The 15,073-nt window shown below is 34.8% G+C and overlaps 1 protein-coding gene and 1 long non-coding RNA gene across 2 annotated transcripts; one reads left to right on the top strand and one right to left on the bottom strand.

The window, feature by feature from the left end:
• Positions 1-509: 509 nt before the first annotated feature.
• LOC147763865 (uncharacterized) lies at positions 510-2,885 on the top strand. The gene is made up of 2 exons (XR_015331142.1): positions 510-909; positions 1,232-2,885. It is a non-coding gene; the product is annotated as an uncharacterized LOC147763865 (long non-coding RNA).
• LOC106174033 (glutaryl-CoA dehydrogenase, mitochondrial) lies at positions 2,878-15,050 on the bottom strand. The gene is made up of 11 exons (XM_013555404.2): positions 14,887-15,050; positions 14,316-14,354; positions 13,906-14,040; positions 13,679-13,802; positions 13,177-13,286; positions 12,619-12,748; positions 12,176-12,398; positions 11,825-11,928; positions 10,909-11,034; positions 10,502-10,662; positions 2,878-3,966 (listed from the first exon to the last, which is right to left on the bottom strand). The coding sequence occupies exons 1-11, from the start codon at positions 14,975-14,977 to the stop codon at positions 3,893-3,895; spliced, it is 1,317 nt and encodes a 438-aa protein (XP_013410858.2). The 5' UTR covers positions 14,978-15,050; the 3' UTR covers positions 2,878-3,892.
• Positions 15,051-15,073: the final 23 nt, after the last annotated feature.

Raw genomic sequence — 15,073 nt, 5'->3', positions numbered from 1 at the left:
TAGATGATTGTTGAAAAGATTAAAAAATAGACGAATGAATTTTTATTTCTAAAAACTTATTGTATTCTTTTTCCTCTAATTATAATGCTGTTCGCGCATGTCCACAGTGTTAATATAGCTGCCTTCCTAGATTGGTTGTGGAATGGGAAGAGGGCATGCATACTCTCCTGGACTTTTTTTTTCATTTTGGCATTTTGCATACGTTTCTATGAGGATTAAAGATGACCGTTTCAATCTTTACTGCAGGCCTATTTTAAAACACAGCAAAGCTATTATTTCAGAGCAATACTTACTTTATTTATATGGCCTGCTTTAAGTAGACGACAATTTGGGGAGCTAAAAATATAATAATTTGGGGATTTAAATTCTTTTATGAAACCCACCCTTGGTCCCTTAATGTGCTTTACATGCTGGCGTGGAACGACCCTCACATTAGGTCTGTTTTTATTGATTTGTACAGATAAACATAAAAAGGATCTAGTAGTTTTATAATAGCGCATTTTATGCAATTTAGTTGTGCATTGATAACATTAAAAATAGATCTAAGGTATTTCTTACAAAGAATAAAATGATCTTCTGTTAATACAAAATTTCAAGTAGAACCTGCCTCCCCAGAGTGCGTTTGGTATCAATCCCATAGGCAGATTGCACGATTGCACTGCTATTCAGTGTATTCTCCTACTGAAATGTACATGAGAGAAAAACTATTGTACCGCTGTGGTTGATATATACAAGAGATGCACCAGCTGTGTCACAGTTCAAGGCCACAGAACTACGTTGTGGGCTAGTCCTGGATAGTTGATCTGAGTAGATTGTCTAGTTAAATGTCTACTCTTATCTTGGATGTAGCATCCCATGGGCCTTAACCATCCCTGCGAAATATATAAACAAAGCATCTTATCTTGACAGGTACGTAAAAAAACGTGTAATAGAAGTATTAAGTCGTTGATTCTGTTTGGGGTCTTCGGATAGATGGTCGTGTGTTGAACAGTAAATTCTATGACCTACTTGTACATGAAAAGAGCTATATATTTTGAGGAACATTTAGTACAGCTGCATGCCTTATATCCAAATATCTAGGCAGGCAGCCGACTAGGGTAATGGGTTCGTGAGTAGATGGTGTATGTAGTCAATTAGAAAAGGAGTGGGACGCTAGTATTTTGAGACAAATTTTGTTTTAAAATGGTGAGTTTCACTTCAACAAACGACTGTATCATGTGTATATTTTCAGCACTGCATTCATCCCGTTATCATTAAAGTATTTCACTTCGTCAAGTTCATCACAAGGTTCTTTTCATACAGGTACAGACTATCAGATTTATGTTTTTCCAAAGGTACTGTGCAAAATAAAGGAAATAAAACCTGCCATGGGTTGTGGGGCGTCCATGGTTTCCCCAGGCTTTAGCGGACTATTTCACAGTGAACGCTACGGGAAGATAGGCTCGAGTGACGGACGACCACCACGCCCGCACCAAGCCAGAACACACAGCGGCAGCCCGAGCAGAAGCAGCTGGGAGCCGTCCCCAGGGTTCTCGGGCCTGTATAAAAGCAACCGTTATGGTAGGATAGGCTCGCCCGTCATCATAAAGTCAGAAGCATTTAAAGACAGCGGTGAATCACGACAATATGAAATACATTCTCCAGACTGAGCAGTAACTAGCATTCGTCAATTGATTCGTTCAACGGTAGCACTGAGAGACAGAAATGCCTAGCATATTTGGATATCAAAGAAAAAATTTCATGAATTGTCAGTCAAAAAACGTTGAGATATGGTACACAAGCTCAAGAAATGGATAAAAACAGGCAAATTTTTAGGCAACTACGTCAAAGAATTTAAGAAAAAAGTGGGCAATCCACGCCGTTCATCTTCTGGAAGCGTTTAGTTTCGCTGCTCAATGCCCGAGGTCCGTTTTTAACAATATGTCAATACTTCCAACAGGACACAAATGAACGTAACAAATGCAATAAGGAGTGCAATTTTTGTTGTTGGAAAGAAAAACGTCTATTTCTAGATGCGGAGAAGAACTAGTTTATTTACGGTCGTTTTTGAAAAAGTGCGCCAGATCTCAAACTTAATTTAACCAGGGTCAACAGGCAGTCTTAGTTGGCAGCAACAACTTCTAAATTTGTGTCATTTTCATTGTAGTTTTCTCAAAAGAAAAGTTGTTCGCGACGAAACCGATCGCCCCAAAAAGTTAAACTTCTTAACTAGTCACTACTACCTCAACAGCTAAGCACTGATGGATATATATATTGAACTTGAGTCAATGAAAAAACGTCTTCCAATAATTGCAGCCCATAACTTATGGCATAACTGCCATATTATTCATTAGAAAATAATATTTTTAATGTCAGTAGGAACCACACTGACCTTCAGAGATAACTTGACACCGGCCAAGGTATGATATAGTGTTAAGTTAGGTTTCAAGTTATCTCTGAAGCTCAGGGTGGTTGTCAGCACTTCTTTGGCAGATATAATTTTCAAATATACGCATGATCGTACCTAGGTTTAGTCGGGTAAAGTACTTTATACTTGAAATGCTATTTCTTTTATCGCTTGTGAGAACTTGACTTCGATAGATCGAACCACAAATCTTGCGTCACTGGTTTACCGATAGTGAATGCCTACTGCACCTGTGATTTAAACGAGACCTTTGTTAACCATGTAAATCAACAGTGTTATAATTTCCATACAGTGCCCTGAACGAAATAACTTAAAGTATTCACAAAATGCATGTATTACTAGTTCAGTTGTATAATAATTGTACATTGCACCGGTACCAGTAGTTCATGAAAATCGGCCTTATTGTTACGAAAAATGCATTTATGTAAAAATTTGTTCAGTTCAATCTTACTGATATGAACAAAGGCGACAGGTAAATTTAGTTCATCTTTTTATTAATTATTTCACCATTGTGCCATAGACCTATGTATATGAACTGCCCAACACCCAGCCCCTGGGGCTTAAAAGACACTTAATATCCTTTAATATATTATACAAGCATTCTTGACAGACTTTGTAATTACAGTACATTTTGACAGGTGATGTAGTTTGAAACATGCAATGCATGACCTAAGATTATTTTCCAAAATATTTCATGTACAAATACCATGTGTAACAACTCACATTATTCATATCAGAATGTCAAACCAGTAATATACCAGTATGTAACACACATTTACATTATTAATAATTCTCAATATTATGCATGACCACTCTTTGTACAGTCTTTTAAGTAAAATCTTCAGCTGCCATGTTTGGTACAGTGAGTAAAATATGTAGAGAGCAAAATAATGTTCTTACTTTTGTTCAATTTGTAATCAAGTAAATTAAAACACTTATGTACATCATAAAACATCATAAAACATTCAAGTACATCTCTGGTTATGTAATAATACTTGGGTGGACACCTGTGTGCCATCTTCAATTCAATGTCGTCTTAACAAAATGTCACTGCCATATCATCATTCGGTAAGAAAGAATAGTATGTGCGTCTAGTCACAAATAGCTTTAATTCATCTTATTAACTTTTATAAACCATTGTATTACCAGATCCATCTGGTGCAAAAGTTACCAAATGTGATGTAATAGAGAGCATCCATAAATACATGAATACTAAGAAAGTAGTCACAGTTTCATGATCAAAGCTATTTAAAAACAATTAATAGTCATTCTTATTTGGCCCATTTGTACCTTAGAGTTTGAAATATTCATAATGGAAGTGAACCCTGTGTAGCAGTCACCTAGTTGCATTACAGTCACCAACTTACTTATCATTTTTTTCTGCGAAGCTAAAAATTTTGTTGCCACTGGAAAATCTAGGGAGCCAAAATTCGTTTGCAGTTCTCTGGGTTATGTATCTGGCAGAAAAAATAAGGTCTAGCATCACACCTATTTGTCTGCAGTGAAAGCCTGAATACCAGTGATAGCTCTTCCAAGTATCAAGGCATGAATGTCGTGAGTACCTAGAAATAAATTGTTTTCATTTTTAAACATTTCAACTTCATAAGCTGTAAACAAGGCAGCAAAGCTGTCAAATGTACAGACAAAAAACAGAAAATAAAGATGCAAAAAAGGTCATTTTGTCAATTTTGATGCAATAATAAATAATGCTTATAATAGCACTGTCAGTCAACACTGAATTTTAATCTTGCACAACAGGTAACATGGTCAATAACAGGAGCGGACCCAGAGATATTTTCTGACAGTATTACAAAGTATCTATGTTGATCCATCCTCCATTTTGATGGTCTTCCAACAGAAAAAAATAGATACCAGTCAATATAAACTTAATAACCTGACTGTCTTCCGGAAGACCCAGAAGATGGTCTCAATCCACCCCTTCAATAAGATTACAGTTTCAGGACCATGAGAGTTCAAATTCACATTATGAAAGTCTCAATATTTGAAAAATGATGACAGTGCATAAAATAATATTATATAATGTTTAAAGACATAAAAAACAATACAACTGATGCACAAATACAGAAAATGAAGAAATACAGAAAATGTGCAGAGCCCCAGGCAGATGAGAGCCTGCCTGGGGCTAAAAGTCACAAATGCAAGTGTTTGAGAAAAAATTATAAAGGAAAACAACAAAACTAGAAAAGCACTTTGAGAGTGCAGACCTCTGCCAAGGCAGCAATTGTTGATTATGATGGATAATTGATTGATTATTGATCCGGACCACCACCAAAAATTAATCATTGTCCTCTTTGGCCCACTTCTGACAGTTGCTTAAAAATTCTGCAAAATCAGTCCATAACTTTTTGTGTTATGTGGATGACAGACAAACAGGGGTGAAAATATAACCTCCTTGGCAGAGCTTGAGGTAAATATAATTCCAATGAAGCTGCTATTCAAACTTTTTATCTTCCAGTTTGATATATATATATATATATATATATATATATATATAAACTTATTTGCAATATTAAACAAAATTTACCTGCATAATTATCACTGCTTCCTTATTATTAATCTAGCAAAGAGCTTTACCTTTGGGAGTTTACAGGGAAATATCAACAAGTGTGCTTTACGTAATCTCATTTAATGGCCTATTAAAGCAAATGACTTTATAACTCTGAAATTAATCTAGTGATACCCAAGGGTAATTTACAGACTGACCCACTCAAAGGTCTTCAGGCCCATAAGTCACACCTTAAGAAAAGCACAAAACCATAATGCCCAAAATAGGAGACTACCAATCCTGATGCAATAATACATTATGTTTAACTGCACAGTCAACATCAACTTATGCACAACAGGTAACACAGACGAAAGTAAAAGCATAAGGCTTCAGGCCCATCAGAGTTCAAGTTTATACTTAGAAAGTGCCAGAATGAGAAAAATGAAAATTTCACAAAAAATGCATAAATACAATAAACATGATAATCCAATAGAGCTGGTTTTCTCATGAGCTGAAGGCCAATCCTAAAAATCGTACTTGTAAGTTTAAAATTATAATAAGTAGCACAGTTTTCTTTTCATAATGTTTGCAGTAGCAGTGCAAAAAGATTGTCAATTTTGATGTAACATTACATAATAAATTAGAGAATAATTATCACCAATTTTTGTTTATTGACTATAAATAGGATGGACATGTAGAAAATATGATTACCATTTGGCTTCATGTCCATGGGAGCTCCTAGTCCCACAATGAATATGCCAAAAAAGATAATGAATATAACACTAAAATGTATAACTTCCAGAAAAAGAAGCCAATTAGACTGCTTTTCTAACTCAGGCTACATTTTAGTCCTGTGTTTCTTTTTTGAAAGTTTGACAGTCATAAGTAACACGGTTTTTCCATAATGGTCATCAAGGCAGCAGCACCAAAAATTGTGTTTTCTTCTATTTTGATGCAACATTACATAATGCTTAACAGCATAATGACCATCGATTTTTAATAATAAAATATAAGTGTCATGGATTTTCACAAAATGTGACTAGCACGGGTCTTCAAGCCCGTGGAGGTTCTAAGTCGCACCTTGGAAATGCCAATATGTGAAAAATTAAATTTTCACAAAAAACTGTTTAATTGCCAGAAAAATTTACCAAACAGACTGCATTGCCTACTGAAGCTGTATTTTAGACCCATGTTTCTTTCCTGTAAGTTTGAGAACAGTAATTGACATGATTTTTGTTAAATGGTCATCATGGGAGCAGTGCCCAAAATAGGGGTTTCTTCAAATTTTGATGCAACATTACATAATGTTTAACAGCATAATGACCATCAATTTTTAATTATAAAATATTAGTATCACGGATTTTCAGGAAATGTGACAAGCAAAGGTCTTCAGGATCATGGAACTTCAAAGTCACACCTTGAAAATGCCAATAAGTGAAAAATTAAATTTTCACAAAAAACTGTTTAATTGCCAGAAAAATTTACCAAACAGACTGCATTGCCTACTGGAGCTGTATTTTAGTCCCATGTTTCTCTCCTGTAAGTTTGAGAACAGTAAGTGACATGATTTTCCTTAAATGGTAATCATGGGAGCAGTGCCCAAAATAGGGGTTTCTTCAAATTTTCATGCAATATTACATAATGTTTTACAGCATAATGACCATCAATTTTTAATTATAAAATATTAGTATCATGGTTATTCAGAAAATGTGACTAGCAAAAGCCTTCAGGCCCATGGAACTTCAAAGTCACATATTGAAAATGCCAAAATGTAACCAATACAGCACTGTTCTGAAATGGGTTTATTTCCATTTTTAACACTTTTTAAACATAAAACAAAATAAACAGTTTACTGCCATTTTTATATGACCAATGAAGAAAATTGATGAGATGGGAAAAGTATCAATAGAACAGTTTTAAATGCCCAACTTCCTCCATTCTGAGATTCTGAACATAGTGGATGAATGCATCTGACAAACTGCAATGATATGAGTTTATTTCCATTTTTGACACTTTATTACACAATACATGATTACAAGTTTACCATCATTTTTACAAAATCAACTAACAATGTTGTAAAGATGCAGGAAATGCCAAACAAATACATTTACGTATCTTATTAGTTCAATAATGAGACTGTTAACTTGCCTAAGAATTGAATGTGAGGAAATGTGAAAAAACAGCATTACCTTTTAAAATAATGGACTGATTATGCTGATTTTCAAACTCAACCTGCGTTTTATTAAGATTGGCCCCTCCTGTGAGTATAATGACAATTGGCCAATCTGTTTTTCTTATATTGTGTTATCAGTGTTGCATATATACTGAAAAAAGTGAAAAAAAACAGCATAAATTCCCTATAAGTGACCCGATCGTGCTGATTTTTGAACTTGACCTGCGTATTATGAATATTTATCAGTTCTGTAAGTTTCAAGCCAAAGGGTAAAACAGCTCTTCATTTATTGTGTTATCAGTGTTGCAAAAATGCTGAAAAAAAGTGAAAAAATAGCCTAAATTCACTAAAAATGACCCAATCATGCTGATTTTCGAACTTGACCTGCGTATTATGTATATTCATCAGTTCTGTAAGTTTCAAGCCAAAAGGTAAAATGGTTTTCCACTTATTGTGTTATCGGTGCTGCATATATGCTGAAAAAAGTGAAAAAACAGCATAAATTCCCTATAAGTGACCCGATCATGCTGATTTTCGAACTCGACCTGCGCATTATGAATATTCATCAGTACTGTAAGTTTCAAGCCAAAAGGTAAAATGGTTTTCCACTTATCGTGTTATCGGTGCTGCATATATGTTGAAAAAAGTGAAACAAGGCAGCAAAGCTGTCAAATGTACAGACAAAGAACAGAAAATAAAGATGCAAATAAGTGAAAAATTAAATTTTCACAAAAAACTGTTAAATTGCCAGAAAAATTTACCAAACAGACTGCGTTGCCTATTGAAGCTGTATGTTAGACCCATGTTTCTTTCCTGTAAGTTTGAGAACAGTAAGTGACATAATTTCCCTTAAATGGTCATCATAGGAGCAGTGCCCAAAATAGGGGTTTCTTCAAATTTTGATGCAACATTACATAATGTTTAACAGCATAATGACAATCAAATGTTATTAATAAAATATTAGTAACATGGACATTCAGAAAATGTGACAAGCAAAAGTCTTCATGGAACTTTAAAGTCACACCTTGAAAATGCCAATATGTGAAAAATTAAATTTTCACAAAAAACTGTTTAACTGCAAAAAAAAAAAAAAAAAAAAAAAAAAAACCAAACAGACTGCATTGCCTACTGAAGCTGTATTTTAGTCCCATGTCATCATGGTCATCATGGAAGCAGTGCCCAAAATGGGGGTTTCTTCAAATTTTGATGCAATATTACATAATGTTCAACAGCTTAATGACCATCAATTTTTAATTATAAAATATTTGTATCACAGATATTCAGAAAATGTGACTAGCAAAGGTATTCAGGACCATGGAACTTCAAAGTCACGCCTTGATAATGCCAAAATGTAAACAAGACAGCACTGTTCTGAAATGGGTTTATTTCCATTTTTAACACTTTTTTAACATAAAACAAAATAAACATTTTACTGCCATTTTTATATGTCCAACTAAGAAAATTGATGAGATGGGAAAAGTATCAATAGAACAGTGTTAAATGTCCAATTTCCTCCATTCTGAGATTCTGAACATAGTGGATGATTGAATATGACAAACTGCAATGATATGAGTTTATATCCATTTTTGACACTTTATTACACAATACATGATAACAAGTTTACCATGTTTTTTACATAATCAACTAACAATGTTGTAAAGATGCAGGAAATATCAAACAAACACTTTTAGGCATCTTATTAGTTAAATAATGAGACTGTTAACATGCCTAATAATTGAATGTGAGGAAATGTGAAAAAACAGTATAACTTCTTAAGTAATGGCCCGATTATGCTTATTTTCGAACTCAACCTGCGTTTTAGTAAGATTGACCACTCCTGTGAGTATAATGACAATTGGCCAATCCGTTTTTCTTATATTGTGTTATCAGTGTTGCATTTATATTGAAAATAGTGAAAAAACAGCATAAATTACCTAAAAGTGACCCAATCATGCTGATTTTCGAACTTGACCTGCGTATTATGAATATTCATCAGTTCTGTAAGTTTCAAGTCAAAAGGTAAAATGGTTTTCCACTTATCGTGTTATCGGTGCTGCATATATGCTGAAAAAAGTGAAAAAACAGCATAAATTCCCTAAAAGTGACCCGATCATGCTGATTTTCGAATTTGACCTGCGTATTATGAATATTCATCAGTTCTGTAAGTTTCAAGTCAAAAGGTAAAATTGTTTTCCACTTATCGTGTTATCGGTGCTGCATACATGCTGAAAAAAGTGAAAAAACAGCATAAATTCCCTAAGAGTGACCCGATCATGCTGATTTTCGAACTTGACCTGCGTATTATGAATATTCATCAGTTCTGTAAGTTTCAAGTCAAAAGGTAAAATGGTTTTCCACTTATCGTGTTATCGGTGCTGCATATATGCTGAAAAAAGTGAAAAAACAGCATAAATTCCCTAAAAGTGACCCGATCATGCTGATTTTCGAACTTGACCTGCGTATTATGAATATTCATCAGTTCTGCAAGTTTCAAGTCAAAAGGTAAAATGGTTTTCCACTTATCGTGTTATCGGTGCTGCATATATGCTGAAAAAAGTGAAAAAACAGCATAAATTCCCTAAAAGTGACCCGATCATGCTGATTTTCGAACTTGACCTGCGTATTATGAATATTCATCAGTTCTGCAAGTTTCAAGTCAAAAGGTAAAATGGTTTTCCACTTATCGTGTTATCGGTAAAAGTGCACGGCGACGGCGACGGCGACGACGGCGACGACGGCGACGGCGACGACAGACGCAGATGATGGCTATATGTACAGACACATCTGTGTCTGTACATAAAAACAGCATAAATTCCCTAAGAGTGACCCGATCATGCTGATTTTCGAACTTGACCTGCGTATTATGAATATTCATCAGTTCTGCAAGTTTCAAATCAAAAGGCAAAATGGTTTTCCACTTATCGTGTTATCGGTAAAAGTGCACGGCGACGGCGACGACGGCGACGACGGCGACGACAGACGCAGATGATGGCTATATGTACAGACACATCTGTGTCTGTACATAAAAAGACATGCATGCATGGGGATCAGATGGCACAGAAGATGGCACAGGATGTAACACAGAATCTAAAAATACAGATACGAAATTGAACTTGGCCTAAGCACATGAATGAATGAATAAGGTGGAAATGTACCTTATCTCCCTATCATTCAAATGTTTAAAAAAATTTCTGAAAAATGATGTGTTTATCTCAGTTAAATACTTATCTCCTTTCCTACATATCAATATCAGTTATGCAACAGGGATGTTCCTGAACATTAAGACTAAATTATGTATTCATTTAAAAGTATTACTTTAATGCTCATGCACATCAATACAAACCAAAATAATATTTTATTATACATAATTTGACAATAGCAAGCAAGGAACATGTATAAATCACAAAAGGTGTCCCACCTTCATATGTATTGACAGCTTCTAAGTTCATCGCATGCCTGATCACGTGATACTCGTCACAAATGCCATTTCCACCTAGCATATCACGTGCAGCACGTGCAATGTCCAAGGACTTGCCGCATGAGTTGCGTTTGATAAGTGAGATCATCTCAGGTGCTGCCCTGTAATACAACAAAATCAATTTTTGACTGTAGTTATTATTTCTTGACTAGATACCGATTAAATATGCATGAACTTACTTCAGTAAGTATGATGATTAATTCTAAGTCTTAATTCCTTCATTTATAGTTGACATTCTTTATTGTAAACACATTTCATACTATTATCATTGTTGAAATTTGACACTTAGTTTTGTTCTGATGGAATGACCACAAATGACCATTAACGAAATTATGTCATCTACTTACTTTCCATCATCTTTTAGCCTGCCTACTTGGACGCAGGACTGCAGGCCTAGGGAAATCTCTGTAATCATGTCTGCAAGTTTCTTCTGAATGAGCTGGTTCTTGGCAAGTGGTTTTCCAAACTGTTTCCTAAAATGACAGATTTTATTTACCTTTTGTACTTATCTGTTACAAAAACAGGCTTCATGAAAAAGAAACTAAGGTGCTTTGGGTTAGTATGAATATATACATTTATTGTGACAGTCAAATATCAAGTACATGTACCACTTTGGGTTCTTTATAAAGATTACAGAAACCATGGACGCTGTCATCAACAGATGGCTGTCATTAAGAAATGACATCAAATGAACCTTACTGTAGTGCAAATTTTCTACTGCAACTACATAGAAAAGCTGTGAGCATTGACAACTAACTAAAATTACAAGTCCAAAGGATCTGATGGCCCAGAAAAAAATCCTTCTTGATCTTAGCTTATCTTCATTTTATTCTAAAAAATATAGATACAATAGGAAAATCTGACTATACATACCTTGCACTGGGTTCAGTTTGCTTAGATTTTTTAACTTTTGAAAACTTAATTTATCAAATAATGCATGAACAAGCCGTCAACTCTTTACAACCCCTTTCACACATCTGTGTACTTTGTAAAAACTATTTCTGTGAGCCTAGCACACCAGCATGAATTTCAGCCTTGCAAATGTGTATCTGCATGTGATGTATGTTTGAGTGTACATGTGTAACGTAATGTATGCTCAGATGGAATTAGATTTAACTACAACAAAAGTCCAAGTCACCAAAAAATCATTTATAATAATCTTTCCACTCTCCAACATTCTCTCGTGATGTCCACTGTCACAATTGTGCCTGGTGTGCATTTTACCACAACAACAGCAATGAATACAGTGCATGTCACACCTACCTGTCCAGTACATATTGTCTAGCTGTGTGGTAACAGAACTCTGCAGCACCAAGTGTTCCCCAGGCTATGCCGTAACGGGCACTGTTCAAACATCCAAATGGACCCTGGTAAGGAAAAAGGAAAGAAAAGAAGATTTTTACTTACATCTTATTTTTTTAAATTCTAAATAAAGTATATCCAAAGGGAACAGGGATTTTTCTGATTAAAAAAAATTGCACAGATTTATGTATTTATTTGGCAAGGCATGATGAACATACTCTGACAACATTTCTTTTTCACAGAATAGCACATTAATTATTCCTATCACATATGGTTTCCTTGATTCAACAAGCTCCATTTTTCAACACTCACAGCAAGACCAGAAACATTTGGCAGCATGTTTTCTTCAGGAACCTCGACATCTTCCATCACAATGTGTCCAGTGGTTGAGGCACGCAGAGAAAATTTTCCCTCAATTTTGGGTGCTGATAATCCCTTCATGCCCTTCTCAAGTATGAAACCTTTTACTCTGTTGTTTTCTGAATCTGTTTTTGCCCACACAACAAATACATCTGCTATAGGAGAGTTGGTGATCCTAATATAGATCAATATGCATATTAATAGAAATAGAAACAAAATGAAGCCAGAATTTCCCATGATGCTTCTTTCATTTAATGCCTTGATAAATTTAAATGAACTATTGCTCTAGTTGGTTACTAGTATATCTCTCTAGGTTGAAATAAATCACAGATCTGGTAGGGCATAAATAATTTCCATATTACACATACAAACACAATCACTTCAAATGCACTTACCATGATTTAGAACCATTTAAAGTAAAAGTTTTGCTGGCAGGATTGTATGTTGCCTTAGTCTCCATTCCACTGGGATCACTGCCGTGGTTGGGTTCTGTCAGCCCAAAGCATCCTATCAGCTCTCCCTTGGCTGGTACAATAATCAAATACAGACGACTGTGTCAGTAAAAATAAGCAATATAAAATGTCATGGAATTCTGATTGTTTTAATTTCATTTTTGACACATACTTCATCAAAAGCCACGCTCTGAACAACCCCTCAACAAATTTTTGAACAGCATTGGATTTCTCAATCACAACTTATACATGTACATTTATATACATGTATGTGTAGTGTGCTCAGCAAGTAATTTTCAACCCACCTTTCTTGGGTTTTTCTGCCCTGATGAGGGCTTTTTAATAAATTGCCTCAATCCTCAATTGCAGAGTAGGTGTATTTGACTTATCCTTTTTAAGTGTTAATTCTTGGTTGGAAAAAAAGTTTACTACACACTGATATACTGTACATCAATATCAAAATATGAATTGAAAAAACGTATCTAGTTGCCACCATCTTACCTAGCCTTGGAAGATATTTCTCCTTTTGGGCCTCTAAGCCATAACTATATATTGGATGCATTACTAGGGAAGACTGGACACTCATGGCTGAGCGATAGCCACTGTCCACTCTGCAAAAAAAAAAAAAAAAATGAAATTCTTCATAATAAGATGAATTACCCAAAATAAAATCACATTTAATTCTTTTAAACCTTCTACAACCTATGTTTACGGCCTGGTTATAACTTCATAATTATGTCATGCTACATATCAATACACGACCTAACATGGCCCAGAAATCAATCAATCAATCTCATCTGTATCATATACCAAACAGTAACAATACAATAGAATGTCTAAGCCAGCTAATCATATACATTTTATTAACATAAAGAACCCTTATTGTGTACAAAATGTTTCTTGATAAATAGTTACTTATTTCATGGGATAGTTCATTGAAATTTTGTATCAAAAATATTCTCTGACTGGCTCTTCCTAAAAGAAAAGATAATATTTCAATTACCTTTCCAATTCTCTAGCAATGAGGCCATAAGCCACAGATGTTGTACCAGCACAGCCATACCCCTGAATTGTAGGGCCAAGAACTCCTAGCTCTCCCATTTCTGGAATGATTTCCCTGTGGAAAACTGAAAATTAAATGAAAATAAGATAAAACATCAAGAAGACCAGTATGTATATGTTTATTTGCACTCGAGTGTTTTTGCAGATCTGCTATAATGATTTACTTACTTTCATGTCTGTTTGCTTCCACTATCCTTGGCATAAGACGGTCTGTGCAATAACTGCGGAATTGGTCTCTGAGAAGTATTTCTTCTTCTGTCAGCAGGCTTTCCAGGTTCAGGGCATCATGATAATCAAACTTGGCTTAAAAAGAGAAGAATCATTAGTATATTATTGCATTTGTACATGAACTTTTAACGACCAAGTAAATATTAATTATAACATTATTAATTATAGCGATAAAACAAACATTCAAGCTCAAGTAAACTTTTACCATCTTAAGGCCAATTATCAAGATAACAATTAATACATTCACCCACAATATGTTTAAACTGCTGATTATCTAAACCATTACACAGTCAATATTATGATCCCTGAATGTGCCAAATGACATAAAAATGTCTCTGGACATTACTTACCAGTTGGTTCTGATTTTTTTACTTCCTGTTCTTTCTTTTCTGGTAAGTGTTAAGGATGACTTACATTCACAATATGTGAAATGTGACTGTGAAAAGACAACTAAGGCACAAACACATAATAGATCAATTTAATTTAGGAATTATTATTTTCATAATTTTTTTCATTATAATAACATATATTAAAAAATATTTAACAGCAACTGTTTTGTTTCCCTGCAGAGACTTATACTTTTTTTTAGTCTAGTAGGTTATTATGTTTTCAGTGCATACACTTCTGTAAGGAGGTGTGCCGAAAATCCTGCAATCTGATTGGACAGAAGCCAATTAGGCAATTTGGTGTTACATAAATTTGATATTCAACTGAAACACACAGAATCTTAAAAGAAATACATTAATACTGACGATATACATAACATGACAACTCTTCTTATTACCTGGCTATAGAGACTAAAGTCCATAAGTCGAAAAAAGCATGGTCTACATTGCAGTAAAGCACAAATCAGATAACAAGTTATAATGCTTTCTACTAACCCACTTGGGAAAAACATAAAGTTTTAGCTAGAAAGGATACGAGCTGCAGCAGTACCCAGTGTGCGTGTAATGCTACTGAAATAACTTGTCCTGCGGCCCAGAAGCCTGAAAACTGGCTTTCCGAGAGACATATTTACCCTTCGTGTGCCTGTGGGAGATGTTGTGATGACGTCACTAGACGTTCCGAGGTAGACAGCTCTGGTTGTTTTATAACATTTGATCTTTTA

Source organism: Lingula anatina, chromosome 1 (genome assembly GCF_051362555.1).
Source record: "Lingula anatina isolate TDL-2025a chromosome 1, LinAna3.0, whole genome shotgun sequence".
NCBI lineage: Eukaryota > Metazoa > Brachiopoda > Lingulata > Lingulida > Lingulidae > Lingula > Lingula anatina.
Note: the sequence above shows the minus strand (reverse complement) of the source record. Positions and strands in the feature narration are given on the sequence as shown.